Genomic DNA, 20,556 nt, shown 5'->3' on the forward strand with positions numbered 1-20,556 from the left:
TTCTGGGCAGCCCAGAGCATTTGAAAGGTTCTGGGGGAGAAAACTGCTCATGAGCAGGATTAACCAGGGGCCAGAGGAACGAGACCAAAAACCTGATCATGCATAGTTTGACAATTAGTCAATTAATTAATTAACACACATATTTCTAAGCATGTAAGCTTGAGGCACACTCAATGAGGAAGTGATTGCTGTAGTCTATTTATCATAACTCCATGTCATAAAATATCGCTGCTGCTGCCGATACGCTCTTATACTCAGACTTGCAGAAGCAAGCTCTGTTCAGAGGTCTTTGCTGCAGAGAGGCTACTATCCATTCTGCATTGCTATGACTCGAAAGTTCATTCAGAACGAGGCGCGGGCTCTGAAACGCTTGATTCCCCATGCAAAACCATGCAAAGAGGGCAATGAGTCAGCCCTTGAACAGTTTGCATAAAAGCTATGAGATGAGCTCCCCTCGTCAGGGAAGGGTGACACTGTGGCAGACAGCACAGACGTGCTGGTGCGCGATTTGACTGTGAGGTGAGGCTTGTTAGGTCGCTCAGATTGGTTTTAAGAGGTTTAAGATGGATTTTTTTTTGTCCTTTGCACTGGCAGCCTTGCCTTACCTAAACAGCATTTGTGAAGCACAGCTGTTTTTAAAAAATGTTCCTCTCAAGAAAACCCCAAAAGCTCTAATTAACAACCCTTTGCAACACCTAAGAAACTCACCTCACTCAAATGGGGGCAAAAAAGTCATTAAAAACGTCTTTCTCCTATTGGTTAAATCCCCTAATGGAACAACTTACCTGATTAAAACCTCAAAACATAGGTGATTGGGCTTAATTAGTTCAATTAAGTAATTAAGAACAGAAGTGGAATGAAAATCAGAGTGACGCTGTGTCCTTCAAGGCCGGGGGTTGACCATCTATGACATCTTTAAATAAAGGATCCTTTGCTTTCTTCAAAACTTCAAATGTTCTAAAGATACTTGTGTATTTTATTATGTGCCAGGTTTGATTTCAAGCCAACCAAGAAAACATCTCAATTCGCTGGGTCATCCAAGCCGATGGTGTCTGTAACTCTGACACTGTCCTTATCTTGGTCAGTGGACAATCCCAAATTCAGATCCAGAAGGCCATTTCATTTTATTTTATTTCTGCTGCTTTTAATACATTCTCTGGGGGCTTTATAATGTGGTCCCAAGCCAGCGCAAGAAAACAACTGCTTGCCAGACATTCCTGGAGGTTAACACTAAGGATTTGACAAATCTTTGACTTTGTTAGCTGAACACAAGCAGTCATAACAATACAACAATGCTGACTCGCTTCAGGTGTCATGACTATTGCAATGAAACCTAATACACTCTTGTTGTTGCTACGACTCTGAAAATTTATGAGATGGCTGCAAATATATTTAGCCGCGCGGGGGCTCGGAAGGTGAGGCACCAGGTTACCCACTGGGAGCTGGTGTGTGGGGAGTGTACTGCGCACTCTGGCTGCCGTTGCATCATCCAAGTGGGGCAACACTTTTAAACAGCAAACACAAAAAGTGGGGAAACACCATCACACATACTGGTGATGGTGGAGGGGATCCCCATTACCTGCAAAGCGCCTTGAGTAAAATGTCCATAAAAGCACTATATAAGTGTACAGAATTACAATTATTAATATCGTAATGGGTTTGACCAAATATTCTATCCTTTAAGTGTGAAACAAGAAAAGAAAAACACGAAAAGCCTGTTAACAACTGTGGCGAAAACGGTTATATAGCACAAGGATAGATGCAGGTCATTACAGCCGACACCTTCCATGCACAAATGAGTTCTTTCATATCCTTTCCTGAAACCTTTCCAGAGGCAAATGGATTATCACAGTGACTGAGCAGTATAAAACACAAGGAGCAGACAACAGTGAAGGAAAAAGAACAGAATCTCATTTCGTTCCCAACAGGCTCTGCTCCCCACTGCGTGTCGAACTGGTGCTCCCTGGCTTCAGAGAGGTGTCATACAGTTAAGTGAAAGCAGAGGCTACACGTTAGGCCTAGTGATTCAGAAAGGGCAGAACCCTATGGCGGTTTCTGTAACGTTAAGTGGACTAAGAGAATATGACCCCCCCCCACCCAGATGTGGTACTGCCTGCAGGGGTACCCCACCAAAGGAATATTGGCACCCATTCTCTAGCACTAGGTGCTGTGGAGCTGTCAGGCTCAAGTACTCAGCAAACAGAAGTGCGCACTAGAACTCTGCACCTCAATGCACAGCTCTCCATCAGGAGTCTGGAGTCCTTATGAACACTGTGGGGGTGGGGAAACACACTTAAAAAGGGGCTTAATATTCGGAATGCCCTTCGAGGTGTCCTGCTCCTCACTTTTCGAGCCATCACTGGTTGGGGCTCAACCAGAGCAAACAAGGAGGTAAGTAAAGACACACTCGCAGACTGCCACCATACTGAATCCAATACTCTGTTCACAGCACATTTATTCACATTAAACCTCAGATCAGCATGCATCAGCCAGGTGATCAAGTCCTTTGCAATCCTGGACTGACTTATGCGACCGGCTTATTTATCCAGACATTTTCAAGGCTTAATTTCAACGCAGACAGTCTTGTTCTGCTCCCGCGCGGAGCTGAATCTTGGCAGGATTCTGTGTTGCAGGAGGCAAACCCACCCCCCCCCCTAAAAAAAAATCCGTCACTCCCCTTAATCCTTAGATTTCCTTCTACAGAGTAAAAGCCATAGTCTCGGCTCCAGTTAGTTTGTTTAAGGCTTTGAGTCATCTCCTTTTTAAAAAAAAAAATGTTGACATAAAATCTAACTTCCGACCCTGACTTTGTTCCAAACTCAAAGTGAAAGAAAAAAACAATCAAGGGATTCACCCCCCACCCCCCCGAACCCCCTTTAACCAGCACCCCCCTCCCCTCCCCTCCCCAAAGGAAGACTTGTTAAAAAAACAGACATGTGCATATAAGCGGTCAACCAAAAAAATCCTCTGAAGAACCAGAGCTTTTCCTTGTTCTCAAAGACTGCACACCTTTTCCCGGAATTCCTGAGCGAAACAGCCCCATCTCACCTGCCCCGCTCCAGCTCGGATCCTTTCGCCTGCGTCTGCAGGAGAAAGGCTCTGCGCACGGCCCTTCTCGGAGCCCATCGTTCTGCCGGGCGGAACGGCGTTGCCTCTCCAACCCGACCCTTGGGAACACCCGGAATTTCGGTTTCGCCGTCAGCCTCTCTCCCAGGGAGAAAAGGATTTGTCCCGGGGAGGATCCCTGTTAAGAGATTCTCGCCGACGGGCCAGGGACAGCTCTGTCATCGGACGATTGCTTTGGTTGAGCCCAGCTGTGACCCTTCCATCTTCCAATGACCCCATCAGTGCAAGACGAAAAACACCCCGACCGACACAATAGCCAGCACGTATCCCTGTGTTAGTCAGATACAGGGAGCATCAAAAGAAACTCATTAGTCTATTCATGCACGCAGGATTGTAGAAAAATAAACTATAAGGGACTTGGGATTTTGTTTCTGACGCTCATTGTGATCAACAGATCGTTCGTGGCCATCAAGCGCTTGAGTGACTCTGAATGGCTACAGAGCCACAAATCCACAATTCAAACTCAGCAAAACAGCTGACTGGATACAGGTGATGTGGAGATTTAATCTTCTGGATGTCCATCCTGGTGGAAAGTAAGAGGCCTTATTAATCAAGACTTTTTTTTTTGCAGGAGGCTGGACTAAGTCACCTCATTTGGACGTGCAGGCAGTGAAACTGAGCCCTGTTCCCCGTGCGTTCTCCCCATGTTCATGTGGGTTTCCTCCCACAGACCAAAGGCATGCATGGGTAAACTGACTTCTGGGAAAACTGGCCCTGACGTGAAAGTGTGTGTCTGTGTGTGCGCTCCAGCTCCCCCACAGCCCAGAACTGGAAGAAGTGGTTAGAAAATGGATGGATGGACGTCTGTTCAATAAACTGCAACAGAAAAAAAAAGCTTTTCCTAATGAAAACAAATTCATTATAGTTAATAAGAAACAAGTTTCTTTTGATGCTCAGTCTAGTATTTTCTATGTAGCTGGTACTGCCTCTTATCTTTGGCCTGTCAAGTCTATCTCCATCCCATGAAAGGGCTAATGAGCACTCTTATCCTCAAGCTCAACATTAGTCACTCAGCCGGCCTAATATTCGCTATCAGTTATTAACAGATAGTTTACTCTAATGCAAACGCCAACCACACTTGTTTCCTTACTTGTACCGAGATCAAATGCCATTTTGCGCTCTGAAACTCAATTTATAATGGTTCAGAATGAGAGTTTCGGCCAAACGCACAAACTACTAATTACGATCACCTGTTAAGAGCTTTGAATGGAGTGTCCAGAAAAGCATTATGTAAGTGTAAAAAAAGTATTAATTACTATTATCATATTTTTGAAGTATGTTAGAAATGAGCTTCAGGGCGCAAACATGAGCACAGGGCTCAGACAGCACAGAATCCCAGCAATGAGAAGGAAAGGCAGAGGGTCAGCATTCAGAACTGAAGACTGGACGGTACAGTGCTCACTAGACCTAGAGGGGATAGTACACCGTTCATCTTGGGTCCCCAACTCTGGGCCTGGAGAGATGGCGTGTCTCCAGACTGGGAGAAACTGGCCAATTGACTGATTCAGGTCGTTAAGAGCTCCGCTGCAAATGACCACGAATCAACAGGCCGCCCCTCCAGGCGCAGGAGCGGGGAAAGGAGGTAACGCGTGATCCGGAACTCAAAACCACGGCTTCCGGGTGCGAACAGGGCACGAAGCCCCGCCCGTCGGGGTTGCCGGGAAAGCTTTCACATTCACACGATTCCAGGGCAGCGAAAGGCGACCCAACGTTAACGACAACAGAAAATTATAATTACAATAATTACAGTCATTATTAGAATAAGATTAGTTTTTTTTTCTTATTAAAAAAAGCTTTTAAAAGACGAAAAAAAAAGAACGTCCTCCTAAAGATTGCCACAGCTTTTTGTACACAAGGTTACTTGAGCTCAGGAGAAAATAAAAAAATAACATGAATTATAGTAAACGTGTGGTAAACATGGCCTTTCTAAGCCTATTTGTGTCGAGAACCCAAAGTGGTAAGCATTCCCTGTTTACATACGATCCGATTTTAGCCCACAGCCCGATAAATTATTAATTTTTCATTACGTTTGCGTTTGTTGCGCATGAAACTCTCGGGGCTGGAGAGTCAAAACCGCCGCGCTTCAGAAAAGCAGGCCAGTGCTTAACAAAACAAAAGATAATCCCAAAATACTACATTCTTGAAAGATGCTGTTGGACGACAGCCTTCCCTACTCGCCCGAATTGAGCGAGTTATTGAAGTCCTGTACATTATATCGACACAATCCTCACTGTCCACATGAACGCATTACTTCGACGTTAAGAGTCGCACGACCCCGTGATGCAACTCGGCGACGAAAACGAAAGAGACGTTCAGACAAAAATAAGAATTTCATCTTGTCAGCCTTTCCCTCCTTTTTGACAGGGGGTTACGCGGAACCCTGTGTGAGGTTTCCACACAAATAAAAGCTAGAGTTATTTTTTTTCTTTCCCGTCGCTGCCCCGACCTTGGTCCCAGGCGTCCCCTGAACTCCAAACTACATCAACATTTTTTAAAATAACACTGCCCGCGGAGCATGAGAAACGCAACAGCCTGGTCTAAAGCTTCAAAGTAGTGCAAAACTCATAATAATAGCTACTTTCATTGTAAAACAACAACGGTTTTCTGGCAAGAAATTCCGATTTCGTTCAGTGTTGTTTTCAGGGTCACTTCACTCAGTTAGAGCCCTTTTTTAGCCTTTTTTTCCATAGCCTGTTTTTGACACATGCTGCGAACGCTTACGGTAAGGAAAAACTACTGTAACAGGACACTGGTCTGTCCAGAGGCCTAGCCCTCAGCCCTGAAGGTTCACACCATTTGCAAAACCTAAATTCTGTTGGCCGCTGTTCGGTACTACAACATTCCTTTGTCGGTCCTCCTGGACGTATTTTCTGGACGGAAGCTTTCATCCCGTGAGTTGTAATGAGGAGGCGAGAACCATTTCTTGCCGGGAAAAACGCACAGGTTGTAGAAGATGTACAGTACCTGGGAAGCACAAGGGCTTCCCAAAATGCAATCAGGCTGCGCAGCCACTCCTAGATACGGAGGCCGGCAGCACTCTCCGACCTCTGGCCACCCAGAATGGATGGACCCCAACCTTCATATATCTTGTCCCTGTGGCTCATTCTGCTCTCAATAAGGGGAACACTACAGTTTGGCCAGTCTGACAGAGGAATCCGCTGGGATTAACCATCGGAATTCCAAAGGTCTGATCTGCAGGGATTCCGGTAGGAATTCTGAAGGAATCTGCTGGGATTCCGGTAGGAATTCAGAAGGCCTGACTGCTGCATTTTTGTATGTGCCCGACCTAGAATATTACACTGAGTTTATACAGGGATTTAAACGGAAGTGAATATTTCACCCTGTGGTTTAGGCCCTGTCATTTCCGAGTTACAACGAGTTCAAATCATTTTGACAGCGCGGACGCTACCCAGAATCTTTGATTTGCTGTTCAGGTAGTATTTCTGTTACTCGACCTCGGCCTGGGACATAACGGAGAGACAATCTCACGCTTCCAGTGTCAGAGGGCGGATCTGTACGGTGGCTGAGCCTCTATAGGACCCCCAGGGCTGATCTCCCCCAATTCAAACACCCAGGAAACCGACAGCAGGCCGGCTTCGGAATTCGCCCACTGTGCCAACATGGGACACCCCAGCAGAATGCTGGGGTTCCCCCAGAGGGGCACTGGGAAGATCTCGGCACCCCCTCAGAGCCCAGAGGACACCCCCTTCCTCTCCCATTCCAAAGTGCTGGAATCCCTGACTGTCGGCACTGAGCGACACAGGGTTCACGGCCTCGTGACCCGGGCCCCCTCCCAGGAGCTGGCCCCCTCAAACTCTTTCCCTTTCCAGAGGCGAGGTCATGACATGCGCCGACAAAAGAACAAAAAACAACAACAACAGGAAAACCCCAGAAAACCGGGAGGGACTGCAGAGGACAGGCGCCAGCTGCTGCCACCAGGGGGCGTCCCCTCGAAGCGAACAGGGGGCGAGGGAGGGGACAAGGGGGTCACAGTAGGACCCTGTAGCGATCGGGCCTGGGGGGGGGGGGGGGGTTGGACGTTTCGTCTGCGCGTCAAAGTGGGGGACAGGAGCAAAGCGACTCTGTTCGGGTCCCCCGGGGGGGTCACATCATGCTCTTCCTGTACTGAGACTGCTGGGGGCTCTTGAGCTGCGAGGGGGACAGGGGCGCGGGCGAGGGGTTCGGGTCCAGCCGCTGGTACAGGGCTCGCAGTTCCTTCACCTCCTGCAGCACGTCGCGGGCCTGCCCCCACGCGGCCGCCGCCTCCTGCAGCAGCTGCTCGGCCTCGGCCCGGCCCCCCTCCGAGTCCGGACCCTTGTCCTTCCCCCGGCGGTCCCGGGTCTCCGCCAGCAGCTCCCGCGTTCTCTCCAGTTTCTGGGCGATGAGGTCCTGGAGCTGCTGGACCTGGGGCGGGGCGGAGTTCGGGGAGGCCCGCGAGCCGCCCTCGGACAGGATCTCCTCCATGGAGGCACACTTGCTCTTCCCTGCCAGGCCGGGCCTGCGGGCCACCTGCGGGGTGCGGGCCCCGGCGGGCCCCCGCTCCCCCTTTTCCGGCTTCTGCCGCTCCCAGGAGGTCTCCTTCCGGCGGGACGGGCTCTCCGCCTTGCCCTCGCCCGCCCCGCCGGGCCCGGGGGGCTGGGGGCCCTCCGTTTCCGACCGGCGGCGGCCCGCTGCCAGCTGGGACACCGACTTGTCCAGGTCGACCCGGAAGCTCTTCTCGCACGTACCCGGCGGCCCCTCCGGCGAGGAGGAGTCCTCTTCCTGGATGAGGTCGAGGGTCAGCATGCCGTCTGAGGTGGAGGTCGATGCCTGCGGGGAGGAGTGAGAGGGGCGTGCTTTAAAGTGGAACTGTTTTGGACTATTTTTATATTTCAGGGATTAGAAAGAATCGGCGTTGATGAGTCTATTTCAAACCGCAATAAAAGTCAAATGTACACGGTAACTCGTAAAACCTCCAATTTACATCCCAAAACAGATTCCAAATATGCACGGCACCACGTTCTGCGATGCAGGACAAGGCAACAAAACTTCCGGTGACCTGCTGTAGCCCTGTGACACTGTAAATAAGCAGGCCTGTGAATAGAGCTCTGGATCAGCGATCTCTGGACTGTAGGGTTACAGCGTGACCCGGCCCAGACTGGATCAGCGATCTCTGGACTGTAGGGTTACAGTGTGACCCGGCTCAGACTGGATCAGCGATCTCTGGACTGTAGGGTTACAGTGTGACCCGGCCCAGACTGGACCAGCGATCTCTGGGCTGTAGGGTTACAGTGTGACCCAGACTGGATCAGTGATCTCTGGACTGTAGGGTTACAGTGTGACCCGGCCCAGACTGGATCAGTGATCTCTGGACTGTGGGGTTACAGTGTGACCCAGCCCAGACTGGATCAGTGATCTCTGGACTGTAGGGTTACAGTGTGACTCGGCCCAGACAGGACCAGTGATCTCTGGACTGTGGGGTTACAGTGTGACCCGGCCCAGACTGGACCAGCGATCTCTGGGCTGTAGGGTTACAGTGTGACCCAGACTGGATCAGCGATCTCTGGACTGTGGGGTTACAGTGTGACCCGGCCCAGACTGGATCAGTGAACTCTGGACTGCAGGGTTACTGAAATAATGCTCTCAATTTCGAGATGACAAATACTCCTTCCTCTGCCTGCGGATTACATGGGAACATTTCTGCGGTGAAACGTCTGCTGCACAACCTGTACTCATTCGCTCGTACAGCTCAGTACATCGGTCATTCCGGTGACTAGTGATCAGGAAGGGCCGCATCACGTCACAGTTCGTGGGACCTCGAAAGCCAGTTTGTGACAACATGAAGGCTCTACAGTATTTTCAAAAAGTTCACAATTTTGTGCTTAATTCGAAATTTGACGTTTTTTTTCTATAATGTTACCGAGATTTCCTAACTGGTCCGAGAAACTGGGACTGCAGTTCCCCTTTGAAACTCAACTACTGAACTCCACTCCTCGCTGGTCTCTCCCCCATTAAACCAGCAGGACTGAGGAATCTCCCTGGGACCAGCCCTCCCCTGACAGTGTTCCTCAATGTGTTATTCGGTCCCCTCCCTCCTGCCAGCTTTAAAAGGAAAAGTCAGGCTTGAAGATATTGAAGTAAAGGAAAGATATATATTAGGGATTCTTCTAGCAGCTAGTAAAAAAGTAATTACACAAAAATGGCTTATAAAAGAACCCCCAACACATGAGCAATGCGTTAATGTTATGAAAGAGATCTATATAATGGAAAAAACAACTTTTTCTCTCTGATTGCAGGCAGAGAGGTTGAGCAAATACTGGGAATTTATCTCCCTACAGGGACCTGATTCTAGTTTACAAGAAAATATCCAGTGAAATCTATGTGTGGAGTTTTTTGTTGTTTGTTGTGTTTCTTATAAAACAATTGTATTTTTTTTTGTATGGCCCTCCATACCTCTTGGCAGAGTGTAAATAGTTCATTTTATATATACAATGTACCAAAAATGTAAGATGAAGACAAATGTTTCTTCTGTTGTTTTGGTTATGTTCTGTTTGTAAACCCTTTCATCGCTAACTAAAAAGTTTTTTAAAAAAAGGAAAAGTCCGGCACAGGATATCCTATTTTCCAATAACGTGTGATCATCCCCGAGAGATCTGGGTGCCTATCCTTCCCACCACATCCAAATGGCCACGCTGAAATTCAGCATGCCCAGACTTTAAATAATTCTCTGAGCGCTGCTGAGACAAGGACAAGGAGATTCCTGTGTCAGAGGGTTATGCACAGGTGTTTTAAGGGGGTGCACAAGTTTGAAGAGTTGTTAATGCAGGGCTTCTCTGATGGTTGTCACATGTCTCACTTTTTTCTGCCTCCTCTCTCGGTTTCAGCGAGAAGCTCGAAAGATTTCGTCCCGTTCGGGCAGAATTGCACTGACGCCCAGACACACAGATTTAAATGCTTTCAATTCAGTTTCGATCCCCTCCTCCACCCCACCCCCCCAACGCCCCAACTCCCCACTTCCAGTCAAACAAGTCGATGGTTTGACTGTGCACGGAAAAGCTGTCCCCCCCAGTGGCAGGTCTGAGCCCTGTCTTGTGTGGGAATGGGAATGGGAAAGTTCATGGGTGGGTCCTTCATGCTGGGGTGCCCAGGGGTGGGGGGGAACTGTTCTTACCACGGCCATGAGGTGCCCACGGGTGGGCAGGCGGCGGTTGTGGGGGATCTTGGCGCGATCGCGGGTGGGGTGGGCCAGGCAGCTCTCCTCCTCGACGGTGACCTTCGGCACAGCACAGACAAAAACACAACAGGGACGAGTGAGACAGAGCACCCCCACAGCGCCAGAGGGGAGAGGGGAGGCGGCTGATGGCTATTGATTTGATCAGCTGCCTGTGCGCCAATCATTGATCCCCCACCCCCCCACCCCCTGGGGCCGGCAGGCGGCCTGGACACGAGATCGGCCCCCTCCAGCCGTGACGTCACCCCCAGGGCCCGTGGAAGGGAACCAGAGGGGGAGGACATGAACTCTACCATGAGCGGCTCCTTCAGTGACCAGGCTCGGCCGTAGCTACAGAGCAGGGCTGCTGCTGCTGTGTTGTCCCGCAATTCAGAATGACAGGCGCTAAAAACGAACGCTGATGGCTCATCTGTTGTGTTTTTAATGCCCCTCAGGTTATTTCCATTACCTGCCCTTTGTATCCTTCTCTGGTATTCATCGCCAACAATGTGGAGATTGTGTGTATATCTCCTGTGTTCAAAAAGTACAGATTTCTTAAGGGAATCTGGGGGGAAAAAGCAACATCCATACTGTCTTTTTTCGACTTCCCTGACATGGTTTAAAATATTGTTTTGCTTGTTTTTCAAAACCCATGTGGATTCTATGACCTGGCGGTCTTTGGCGTGTCTAGAAGGGAGAAGGGGTTTATCTGGCCTTGAAAACAGTGTTTAAGAACACAGATGCTGTTAAGACAGATGAACGGTTAGCGTTCTTAATTAGAGGACTTCTAGTTAGAAGGCTGCAGATATGAAGAGGCTGTTTGAGCTATCGGGTAATCTGGGGATCCAAGGATCTGCACCAAGGATCTCATCCAACTGCTTCTTGAAAGATTCCTGGGAATCTGCTTCAGGATGAAGGTGCAAATAAACACTGTATCGCTGATGCAGGATGTTACCAATCCAAATTCGGAGTCTTCTTGGGTTTTGTCCTGTCTGAGCTCTAAGTGACGCAATTGAATAATTACGTTGCTTAATTAGTTTTTCTTTAAGGTGTTATCACTTTAGCTCCTGAGCACATTGCAGAGCCCATGCCAGCTAGAAAATTCAGTAATTAGCTCCACTATGTCATCAGTTTAATAGTTGAAAATTAGAGAAAGGGGGCTAAATAAGGGACCTTAATTAGTTTGACTCCTGGGGACTTGCTCAGGATTTCAAATAAAAAGACATGGGCTTACCCAAGCATCAGGAAATGGGGAAAAAAGTGCCTCCTGTTTTCTCCAGTCCTTCTTCCAATTTGTGGTCACAAGAGAGCCGGAGCCTATCCCAGCAAGCAACGGGCGCAAGGCAGGGTACACCCTGGACAGGACACCAGTCCACTGCAGGGCAGACTGTCAAACACACCCACTCACAGCAGGGCCAGTTTTCCCAGAAACCAATTAACTCACCAGCATGTCTTTGGATTGGGGGGGGAAAACTGAAGCACCTGGAGGGAACCCATGCAAACATGAGGAGAACATGCAAACTCCACACAGACAGCACCCCGGATCTGGAATTGAACCCAAGCGCCCCAAGACAGCAATACTGATAGCTGCACCACCGTTCCACTCTGTTTTCTGCCAGATCTGCCAGTTCTCTCAAATCTGCCCCTATTCAGTGCGTCATCATTGAGCACAGGTTACCACAGGCCCAGCTGTTGAATTCAGTTCTATTTTTGTATAGCGCCCTTCAAAACAAGTTGTCACAGGGCCCCTTCGCAGTAATTTCCACAGACTACACAAACAGGTTGGCACAATACAATAAATCAAAAGGAAATGAGCATAGCTGGGTTTAACGCAGTTTAATGTATCACAGAGGCTGTTAACGAAGATCTCTCCTCAGGAGCCCCGGCGCCGATTAAAGCCTGCTACAGCAGTGAATTCAGGTCACAAAGAGACGAATGTGCCAGAGCTCGCAAGGGGATCAATAATAATAAAAACAATCCGCCGGCTCGTTAATCAGATCCGTCTCTCACTTGCTCAGCTCGCTGGCTGTGCCTGCACGCGATACGCCGGGAATCGTAATGAGTGTGAGAAAAGGAGACATGAGTCATCCCTGGGCCGTTGTGCACTTTTCTCAGTCACGGGCAGGGCTCCTCGTTTTCCCTGACTGTATTTACTCCCACGACCTGCCTTTAAGCTCAGCAGCAGCTAGAAGCGCCCTTTTCCACAGATGGAAAGATTAAGATTAAGATCACTTTAATAGCCCTATACAATTTCTTGTATTAGGAATTTGTCTTTTCACCTACCCCAGCTTGCTCTCCATGAGACACACAGACAGGGAGAGAAGCTGGGGGTCAGAGCGCAGTGTCAGACATTTATACAGCACCCCTGGGGCAGCTGGGGTTCGGGGCCTTGCTCAGGGGCCCAACGGGGTAGGATTCCTCTACCAGCCGCAGGATTTGAACTGGCAACCAGGCACAGATCATAAACCACAGAGCCACAGCTCCACCAAAAACACTAAAACTCCGCTCGTCGTAAGAGTCCTGCATAGGACGCTTAACAGATCCCACAAATCACAAACCCCAGAGTCCGTCTGCCTCGTATCTCAGACAGACTGCCATTGCCACAGAGGGGAGAGGACATGCCGTCCGCCAATCACGCACACAATCTTTAAAATCCTTTGAGATAAGAAAAACCTCACCCTGAAGCCAGGGGGCACTGAATCGCTCAGAACATAAGGAGGGTTATAAAAACGAGAGGTGGCTGTTCGGCCCGACTGGGAAGTAGGAGCTAATTGATCAAGCCGTTAAAAGAAATAAGCCAGGGTATCCGCCTTCAATAACATAGCAAGTTGGTTTGTTCCATCCTCCTACCACCCTTTGTGTAAAGAAGTGCAGGGAGGAAGGGAAAATAGTTCATTTTTATTTTAGGAAATTATTAATTATTGGACTTATTAATCTTAGGACCTGAACAGGATGATTGAGCCACCCTATTCCCTTGACAAAAGCCCAGGTGTCTATTTACAGCAAACATCATCAAGGATCATCTTGTCCTTGGCCCTGGTCTGCATGCTTTAAAGGCGCCTAGTTAATGAATTAGAATCTTATTTGGGTTTAGGAGCTGCCCAAATGATGTGGGTAAAAGGGATTAGGGAAAAAAATGGGGGGTCCATTTTAGGTAAAGAAGATGTTTTTGTCTTTACACCCAAAGGGGTTCAGAGAGGAGCCAGGAAGTTGAAGCACAGAATGGCTCAAAGATCCCCACGTCCCAGGATCTGTGCCAGCAGGAATCTGCTCTCTTGAGCTTCGTCAAGGACATAGACTGCAGAGTGAAAGACAAGATCTCACTCCTGGCCTGTAAGGCTCTGCGTGGGGTGGCACCTGATCATTTTTGTGACCTTCTCTTCCACTTGCTTCTAGGAGCCCCACTTTGATCTCCTGAGTCTGGCCTCTTATCTAAACTTGTTCTGCCATCACCGAAGATCGGGGTAAACACTGTTGATGCTGCATGAGTTTGTGCACGGTCGGCATTTTCGCTGTCAGGCTCCTACTTGCAGCAACACGGTGGCGAAGTGGTTAGCATTGCTTCCTCGAGGTTCAATTCCAGACCCGGAATTTTATATCTGCGTGGAGTTTGCATGTTCTCGCCACATTCGTGTGGGTTTCCTCCCACAGTCCAAAGACATTCTGGTGGATTCGCTGGCTTCTAGCAAAATTGGCCCTGGTGTGAGTGTGTTTGTGTATATGTGGCCGGTGATGGACTGGCGTCCCATCCAGGGAGTGTCCTGCCTTGTGTCCACTGCTAAGCCGAGATAGGCTTCAGCTCTGCTGCCACCCTGAACTGGAAGAAGTGATTGGAAAAGGGATGGGTGGGTTTATAACTGCTGTATCTGTACTGTTTCACATCGTCAAGGACTGTGATTTTGCCTGCAAAAGGCAGCTACAGTATATATAATCAAGATCATCTCTCTTCTCCCAAAAGGAAAGCTTGCAGCTTCAGAGGGTGTGAGTGCTGTTAGTGGGCGTGTGCGCAGGGGTTACCTCATCGAGAATGCGGTTCTTGGCCCTTGTTATTGCCCCGTTCAGAGCATTGATCCAGGACTCCTTCTCCTCCGGACTGACCGCCAGGAATACCAGATTTGGGACCTGGGAATAAGATAAGATCACTTTATTGGCCATATACAGTTTCTTGCATGAGGAATTCGCCCCAGCTTGCTCTCCATGAGACACACAGACAGGGAGAGAAGCTGGGGGTCAGAGTGCAGGGTCAGCCATTGTACAGCGCCCCTGGAACAGCTGGGGTTCAGGGCCTTGCTCAGGGGCCCAATGGAGTAGGATTCCTCTGTCGGCTGCAGGATTTGAACCGGCAATCTTCCAGCCCCAGGCACAGATCCTCAGCCACAGAGCCACCTCTGAATGGAGGAGTAACAAAGAATACATGAAAGATCTCAGCTCCCTTGTATACTAAAACACAAGGACAGTGGTCACCTAAGAGTACGAAAAAGATCTTAGGGGTGAATTATTTCATGAAGAGGTTGCCAACATTCTGCAACATTCTCAGTTCCTACACGGGAACTCTGAAAAGCTGGAGTGGATCAAACTGCAGTGCATTAGGAGTCTGTTTCCCCTAGTTTTCGCCAGAAAGCAAGTGGGTGCACTGCACTACACTAAAGCATCCTCAACTTTCCTTAATCCTTGAATTGAAATAAAAAAGCTTTAACGCCAGATCTGTCCTCGGCCGAGACTCAGCCATGCCAGGGATCAGGGATCATGGATGCCTTCAGAGCATTAGATAGGCTCCCTTCGGAAAAACCAGGCCCAGACAGAAACAGGAAACAGGAAATGGGAAAATCAGGGGGAAAACACAAAACAACACAGAAGTGAAAGAGCCGGAGCGCCCTTAAGGGGGAGGGACCACGATCGTGACCTCGTGTAGATCTTAACATAAAGGGATAAGCAACCGAACACCGCCTTTGACACTTTCCAGTGTCCTTCAAGTGGAATGTGTCACGTATGGAAATCATCTGGTGGAACACAACGCTTTAACTCAAATATGATCAAATGCATGCATGGAATTCCCCGAAAACAAAGCGCATATTCAACCGGTCACTCCTATTAATCCCACTGAGAGCTGGTGTGTGGGGAGCGTTCTGGTGCACTATGGCTGCCGTCGCATCATCCAGGTGGGGCTGCACACTGCTGGTGGTGGAGGGGATCCCCATTACCTGTAAAAGTGCTTTGAGTGAAGTGTCCGGAAAAGCGCTATATAAGTGTAAGGAATTATTATTATTATTATTAATCTTGTGAGCACATCCAAATTGTTTAACTGTAAAGCAAAAACTTGCGTTTTGACTTTGCTGTTCCAATGTGATCAGCACATTTCGGTTCATTCAATTAAAACGCACCCTGGGGGATGAAGTGAATTTTCCTGTATAAGCCCACTCTGTTGCAAACAAGACACCTGGCCTATCTAAGCCTGGAGTCTCTCAGGGCTGGGAGGTCCCTTTCTATATAAAGGTGTTGCGCACAGGCTGAAGTCTTCCTCCACTCCTTTCAGCGTGGACCCAGAGCAGCCTGTCACACAGGAAACACAGAGAGCCGGGGATGACTGAGGCCTTAAACCCTGAGGGGAGAAGGTAAGGGCGCTAAGATACCTGGCTGCAGAGCAGGAGTGAAATCTGGCCGTGTGAGCAGGGGACACACCCATCCTGGCCCTAGATGTGCGAGGGAGTGTGCTATAAAACAGTGCTGCACCAAAAAATCCACTGATGATTCTTTTTAGGATGAATAATAAATTATAAACACGAGCAGCAACACAGGAAGCAGACTGGCGGTGCCACACTGGGACACACGGGAGTCTGGGATGGTTCCCTGTTTCCTCAGTACAAACGCAGGAAGGAGCATTGTACTGAACGACAGTACCGTGCAATGAGTTGGACGCTTGAGCTTCTCTCAAAGGGACAAAAAGAAACAGGTCTTCTATGTAAGTGGAGGGAAGATCCTAAAATTCCTAGGGGATGAAGTTAAGCTTTTCCCTGTGTTGGATGTGCTTGTCAGCTGTACCGGGAATGCAAGGCTCCAGCCACTTACAGCAAAGACTCCCTCATCGATCTTAGCACGTGGGAGCGCTGTATGTTCTTGTGAATGGACTCGTTCTGCTCCTGTCTGCTTTGAGCCTAAAGGCGATTAGCCATATCAGAATTAATTACCCCGGACAGGATAAGAGCAGGCCCAGGGGTCAGGGGGCCCTTCCTGGCTAATCGTGGCTCGGCTTGGCAGGCCAGCCTGCCTGCCCGCCCGGTGTGTGCGTGCTCTCTGCTCCAGAGTCCTCCCACCCAGCCCTGAGCCACTTGTCCACCTGGACAGCGAGCTGAAGCACAGCGAGCCTGCTCTCCTGTCACGTTCTGTCTGTGTTTCACTGACGTGATGTGCTGAACTCTCCACACAGAACGAACGCACACAGAATGACAAAGAATGAACTGAAAAGCAAAGCCAGTTGCTTCAATAAGATCAGATCATTTTATTAGCCCTATACGATTTCTTGTATTTGGAATTTGTCTTTTCGCAGACCCCAGCTTGCTCTCCATGAGACACACAGACAGGGAGAGAAGCTTGGGGTCAGAGGGCAGGGTCAGCCATTTATAGGGCCTTGCTCAGGGGCCCAACAGAGTAGGATTCCTCTGCTGGCTGCGGGATACGAACCAGCAACCTTCCAGCCCCAGGTGCAGATCCTGAGCCACAGGGCCACTGCACTGCCCCCTTCGCAATGGGGAAGCTGCTAACAGTGTTGAATCTTAAAAAGTTTTAAAAGGTCCAGCCATCCATTTTCTAAACCGCTTTTTCCAGTACAGGGTCAAAGGGGAGCCAGAGCCCATCCCAGCAAGCAACAGGCGCAGGGCAGGGTACACCCTGGATGGGACGCCAGTCCATCACAGGGAAGAAAGACACACACACTCACACCAGAGCCAATGTTCCCAGAATCCAATTAACCTACCAGACTGGCTGTGGACTGTGGGACGAAACTGGAGGAAACACGTGCAAACATGGGGATAACATGCAAACTCCACACAGATAGCACCCCGGGGGTTGAACCCAGAGCCCAGTGCTGTGCAGCAGCATTGCTAACCATTGCGCTATCACGCTGCCCTAGTAAAGTCCGAAAAACTTTTTAAAAAACTGCATTTTGAAGGTTCAAGAATAATGCAGGGTACTGCTATAAAGCAAGATAAAATAAAAAGAGGTTATTCTCTGAAGACCTTCCAAGTGGATATGGCCTCTCTTCACTCACCAGTGCTTCTGCAGAATTATTAACACCACTGAGCCCAATCTCTCAATCTCATTTGTGGTTTTCAACATAGGCTTTCAACATACAGTAAAGCTGAGATCTTTATCTAACGGATTCACTGCCTTGATTAGTATAAGACGAATTAACTTTCCATACGGCAACGTTTAGTTAGATTTTAATTTGGACAGTGCCTTACAGAGAGGTCCACAAAGTGATCTTTAGAAACCTGTAGTTTATTGTGTATGTAAAATAAATAATCCGCTTTGATAAAGATGACCAGCGGTTGTAATGGATCTCAAATGAGGACTGAAAGCACACTTTAATTTTCTCTTCCTCAGACTGTGAATATTACTCCCACAGGGTAAGATGGCACAGAATACACAGAAAACCTATTATTAGGGCTCCTGTGCAGGCAAAACTTTTATAGAAAACAGGGGGCAGTGTATAAGTGGGTGTGGCATTAGCAGAAAACAGTCATTTGCCTTTGTCCTCCATTATGTTTTTCAAGTACACAGACTGATGTTTTCCGTTTAGCCCCACACCTGCAGTTCACACCTGCCCTCTCACACGCGTTCACTCCCAGAATCCTTTGAAACAGAACAGGGAATACAATCAAATCCTGTGGGTTCTAGCAACAGCACAGCATAAAATGGCTCAGCCTGGAAATACAGCGAGCAGAGGCTGTTCATTCAGAGATCTCCTGTTTCTCCAGGCTGCTGGGGTAACTGTGACCTCAGGGCCTGCTCAGTCTTCCTTCCCTGGCCGATTGGCCTACTGTGGTCCCAGGCCTGTTTGGCCTGCTTCTTGCTGCCAGGCTCAGCGTGAACCCACAGCCGGCTCGACCCGACCCCGGCTGGGAGGACTACCACAGCCCCAGGCCCGTGCGGCCGACCCTGGCTGTAAAGATTACCACAGCCCCAGGCCCGTGCGGTCCGACCCTGGCTGTAAAAATTACCACAGCCCCAGGCCCGTGCGGCCCGACCCCGGCTGTCAGACCAACTACATTCCCAGGCCTACGGGGCCTGCTCCTGGCATCCAGATTCACTGTGACCCCAGGGCTGTCCGGCCCCGGCTGGAAGGTTCAACGCGTCCCCAGGCCACACGACCGGTCCTGCGGCTCTCGTACTCACCGTGTTCCCCGGCTGCCTGCAGCGCAGCAGCGTGAACTTGCTGTGGTTCTTCTTGCTGCGACTCTTGGACTTGCGCAGCTCCTCCGATTTCTCATAGTCCGTCAGGTCAAACACCTCCTGGATCTTCTTCTCATCCTTCACCTGCGGAGCAACACACACAGTGAGCGCCCTAGCTCAGGGGGGGACACCGTCACCGCTAAAGGGAAGAGCTGCAACACAGCAGCAAGAATGGTGGTTCTGCTGATCCAGTTACTGATAATACATACACACTTCCATATGGATGATGCACAGAATCTGTAGAACCGGCTACTGGGACATGCTAAGACTTAAGCAGAGCAGCTGAACATCTTAATGTCATTATGCACTCCTGCTGTTGCGTCGGGGCACTGGAGTAATAAAGCAGTTTATTTAAGCTTGACTTCTTGACCTAATTCTCAGGCTGCCGAACAGCTGACGACAGACGGCACAGATGTAACTGATCCCCGAGCGGGGTGCAAGCTGTGAGATTGTAGAGGCAGCACATCGGGGGGGGCATGAGGCGGGGTGGGGGGAGGGGGAGTTTTTAATCGGGTCCCCCCGAGAATACAGCTATACCGTCCCGACATCACGCGGTGTCATCACCGGGGCCAAGGTGGAGTCAAACCCGGTTTTCCCCTCCGGAGGCACAGCTGACTCTGCGGTTTCAATTCAGAGGTCGGAGCCCACCGGGACAAGCTCTGAGCACGTCAACCAGCAGACAAAAGGAAACAGCAGCACTTCCTGTACAGTTACGCGTCCTTCCTCTCTGCTGGCGTAGCGGAACAGGAAAGGAGAAGCTGTGCCCGGGACTGTGTAGCTACCGTAGAGCAAAGGAACCACTAAACTTCTGCACTGACGGCGATTCCGAGCTCTGTCTGAACGAGGCTCTTTAGGACAGACCTCACGTCATGGGATGGACCTGCCGAAGAACGAGGAGAGCCTAAAAATTCCCAGGAGCTCAAAACTTCCATTGGAAATTTTGCGACAAGGCCAGGCCTCTGGAGATCGAGCTAAACCCCACACCATTCATCGCCTTGGTGAAAAGTCCAGTCTCAGGGCCCCTCCTGCCCCAGTGCTGCCCCAGTCTCAGAGCCCCTCCTGCCCCAGTGCTGCCCCAGTCTCAGGGCCCCTCCTGCCCCAGTCTCAGAGCCCCTCCTGCCCCAGTGCTGCCCCAGTCTCAGAGCCCCTCCTGCCCCAGTCTCAGAGCCCCTTGTAGCGGTGAGGCTTAATAATAAGGCAGAATTAAGTGTTTCTGAGCTTTCCCAAATTAGGCCTCATTTCTCTGTTCATCTCTGTGGTGCAGCCACAGAGAAACCATTCATGCAAGGTGATTTAAGGTCCAAGGACAGCTCCCAAAGGGGGATGCACTTAGCTAAGCCTGGCTATCATGATCAATGGTCATCCATTGGTGCCTATCTGTCTAGGGAGTGCGAGTTGGACATCTGGACTGCATTACTAAGTGTCAGGACTAAGTGACTCATATCTCACCTTGATCAACCAATCAGGGACTGGTAGGGCCGAGTAACCCACGTGGGACTCTGATGCCCATGGAACTTTCAGCCAATCAATGAGCTGAAGTTCCTCCAGGTAAAAACAGGCAACACAGAGAGCCTGAGAGATTCGACAAGATTGAGATTCAGATTCAACAAGATTCAACAGGAGAATTCCAGGGCAGGACGGCCCAGGAGCAGAAGGCTCCCAAGGGCAGGACATTCTCGCAGCGCGCCTCCTGACCATCCTGAGACTCAGCCCGGACAACCACGGAACGGCCAGTGTGTCCGAGTGCCAGAACTTTCCTTTGTTCTAAGAGTCTAGAGTGGAGGTTGCCAGAG

General features: G+C 49.6%; 1 protein-coding gene across 1 annotated transcript in view; it reads right to left on the bottom strand.

Moving 5' to 3' along the window:
• Positions 1-1,113: 1,113 nt before the first annotated feature.
• The window catches only part of LOC148639916 (pleckstrin homology domain-containing family O member 1-like), a 42,189-nt gene continuing 22,746 nt past the window's right edge, over positions 1,114-20,556 (bottom strand). Inside the window, exons 3-6 of the mRNA XM_088621591.1 lie at positions 18,707-18,847; positions 14,333-14,437; positions 10,277-10,378; positions 1,114-7,935 (exon numbers count right to left, since the gene is read on the bottom strand). Coding sequence (XP_088477717.1) covers positions 7,231-7,935; positions 10,277-10,378; positions 14,333-14,437; positions 18,707-18,847 — 1,053 coding nt within the window. The 3' untranslated portion in view covers positions 1,114-7,230. The remainder of the gene's footprint in view (positions 7,936-10,276; positions 10,379-14,332; positions 14,438-18,706; positions 18,848-20,556) is intronic.

The sequence above is a fragment of the Lepisosteus platostomus genome, chromosome 26 (genome assembly GCF_059453375.1).
Source record: "Lepisosteus platostomus isolate fLepPlt1 chromosome 26, fLepPlt1.hap1, whole genome shotgun sequence".
Classification (NCBI taxonomy): Eukaryota; Metazoa; Chordata; class Actinopteri; order Semionotiformes; family Lepisosteidae; genus Lepisosteus; species Lepisosteus platostomus.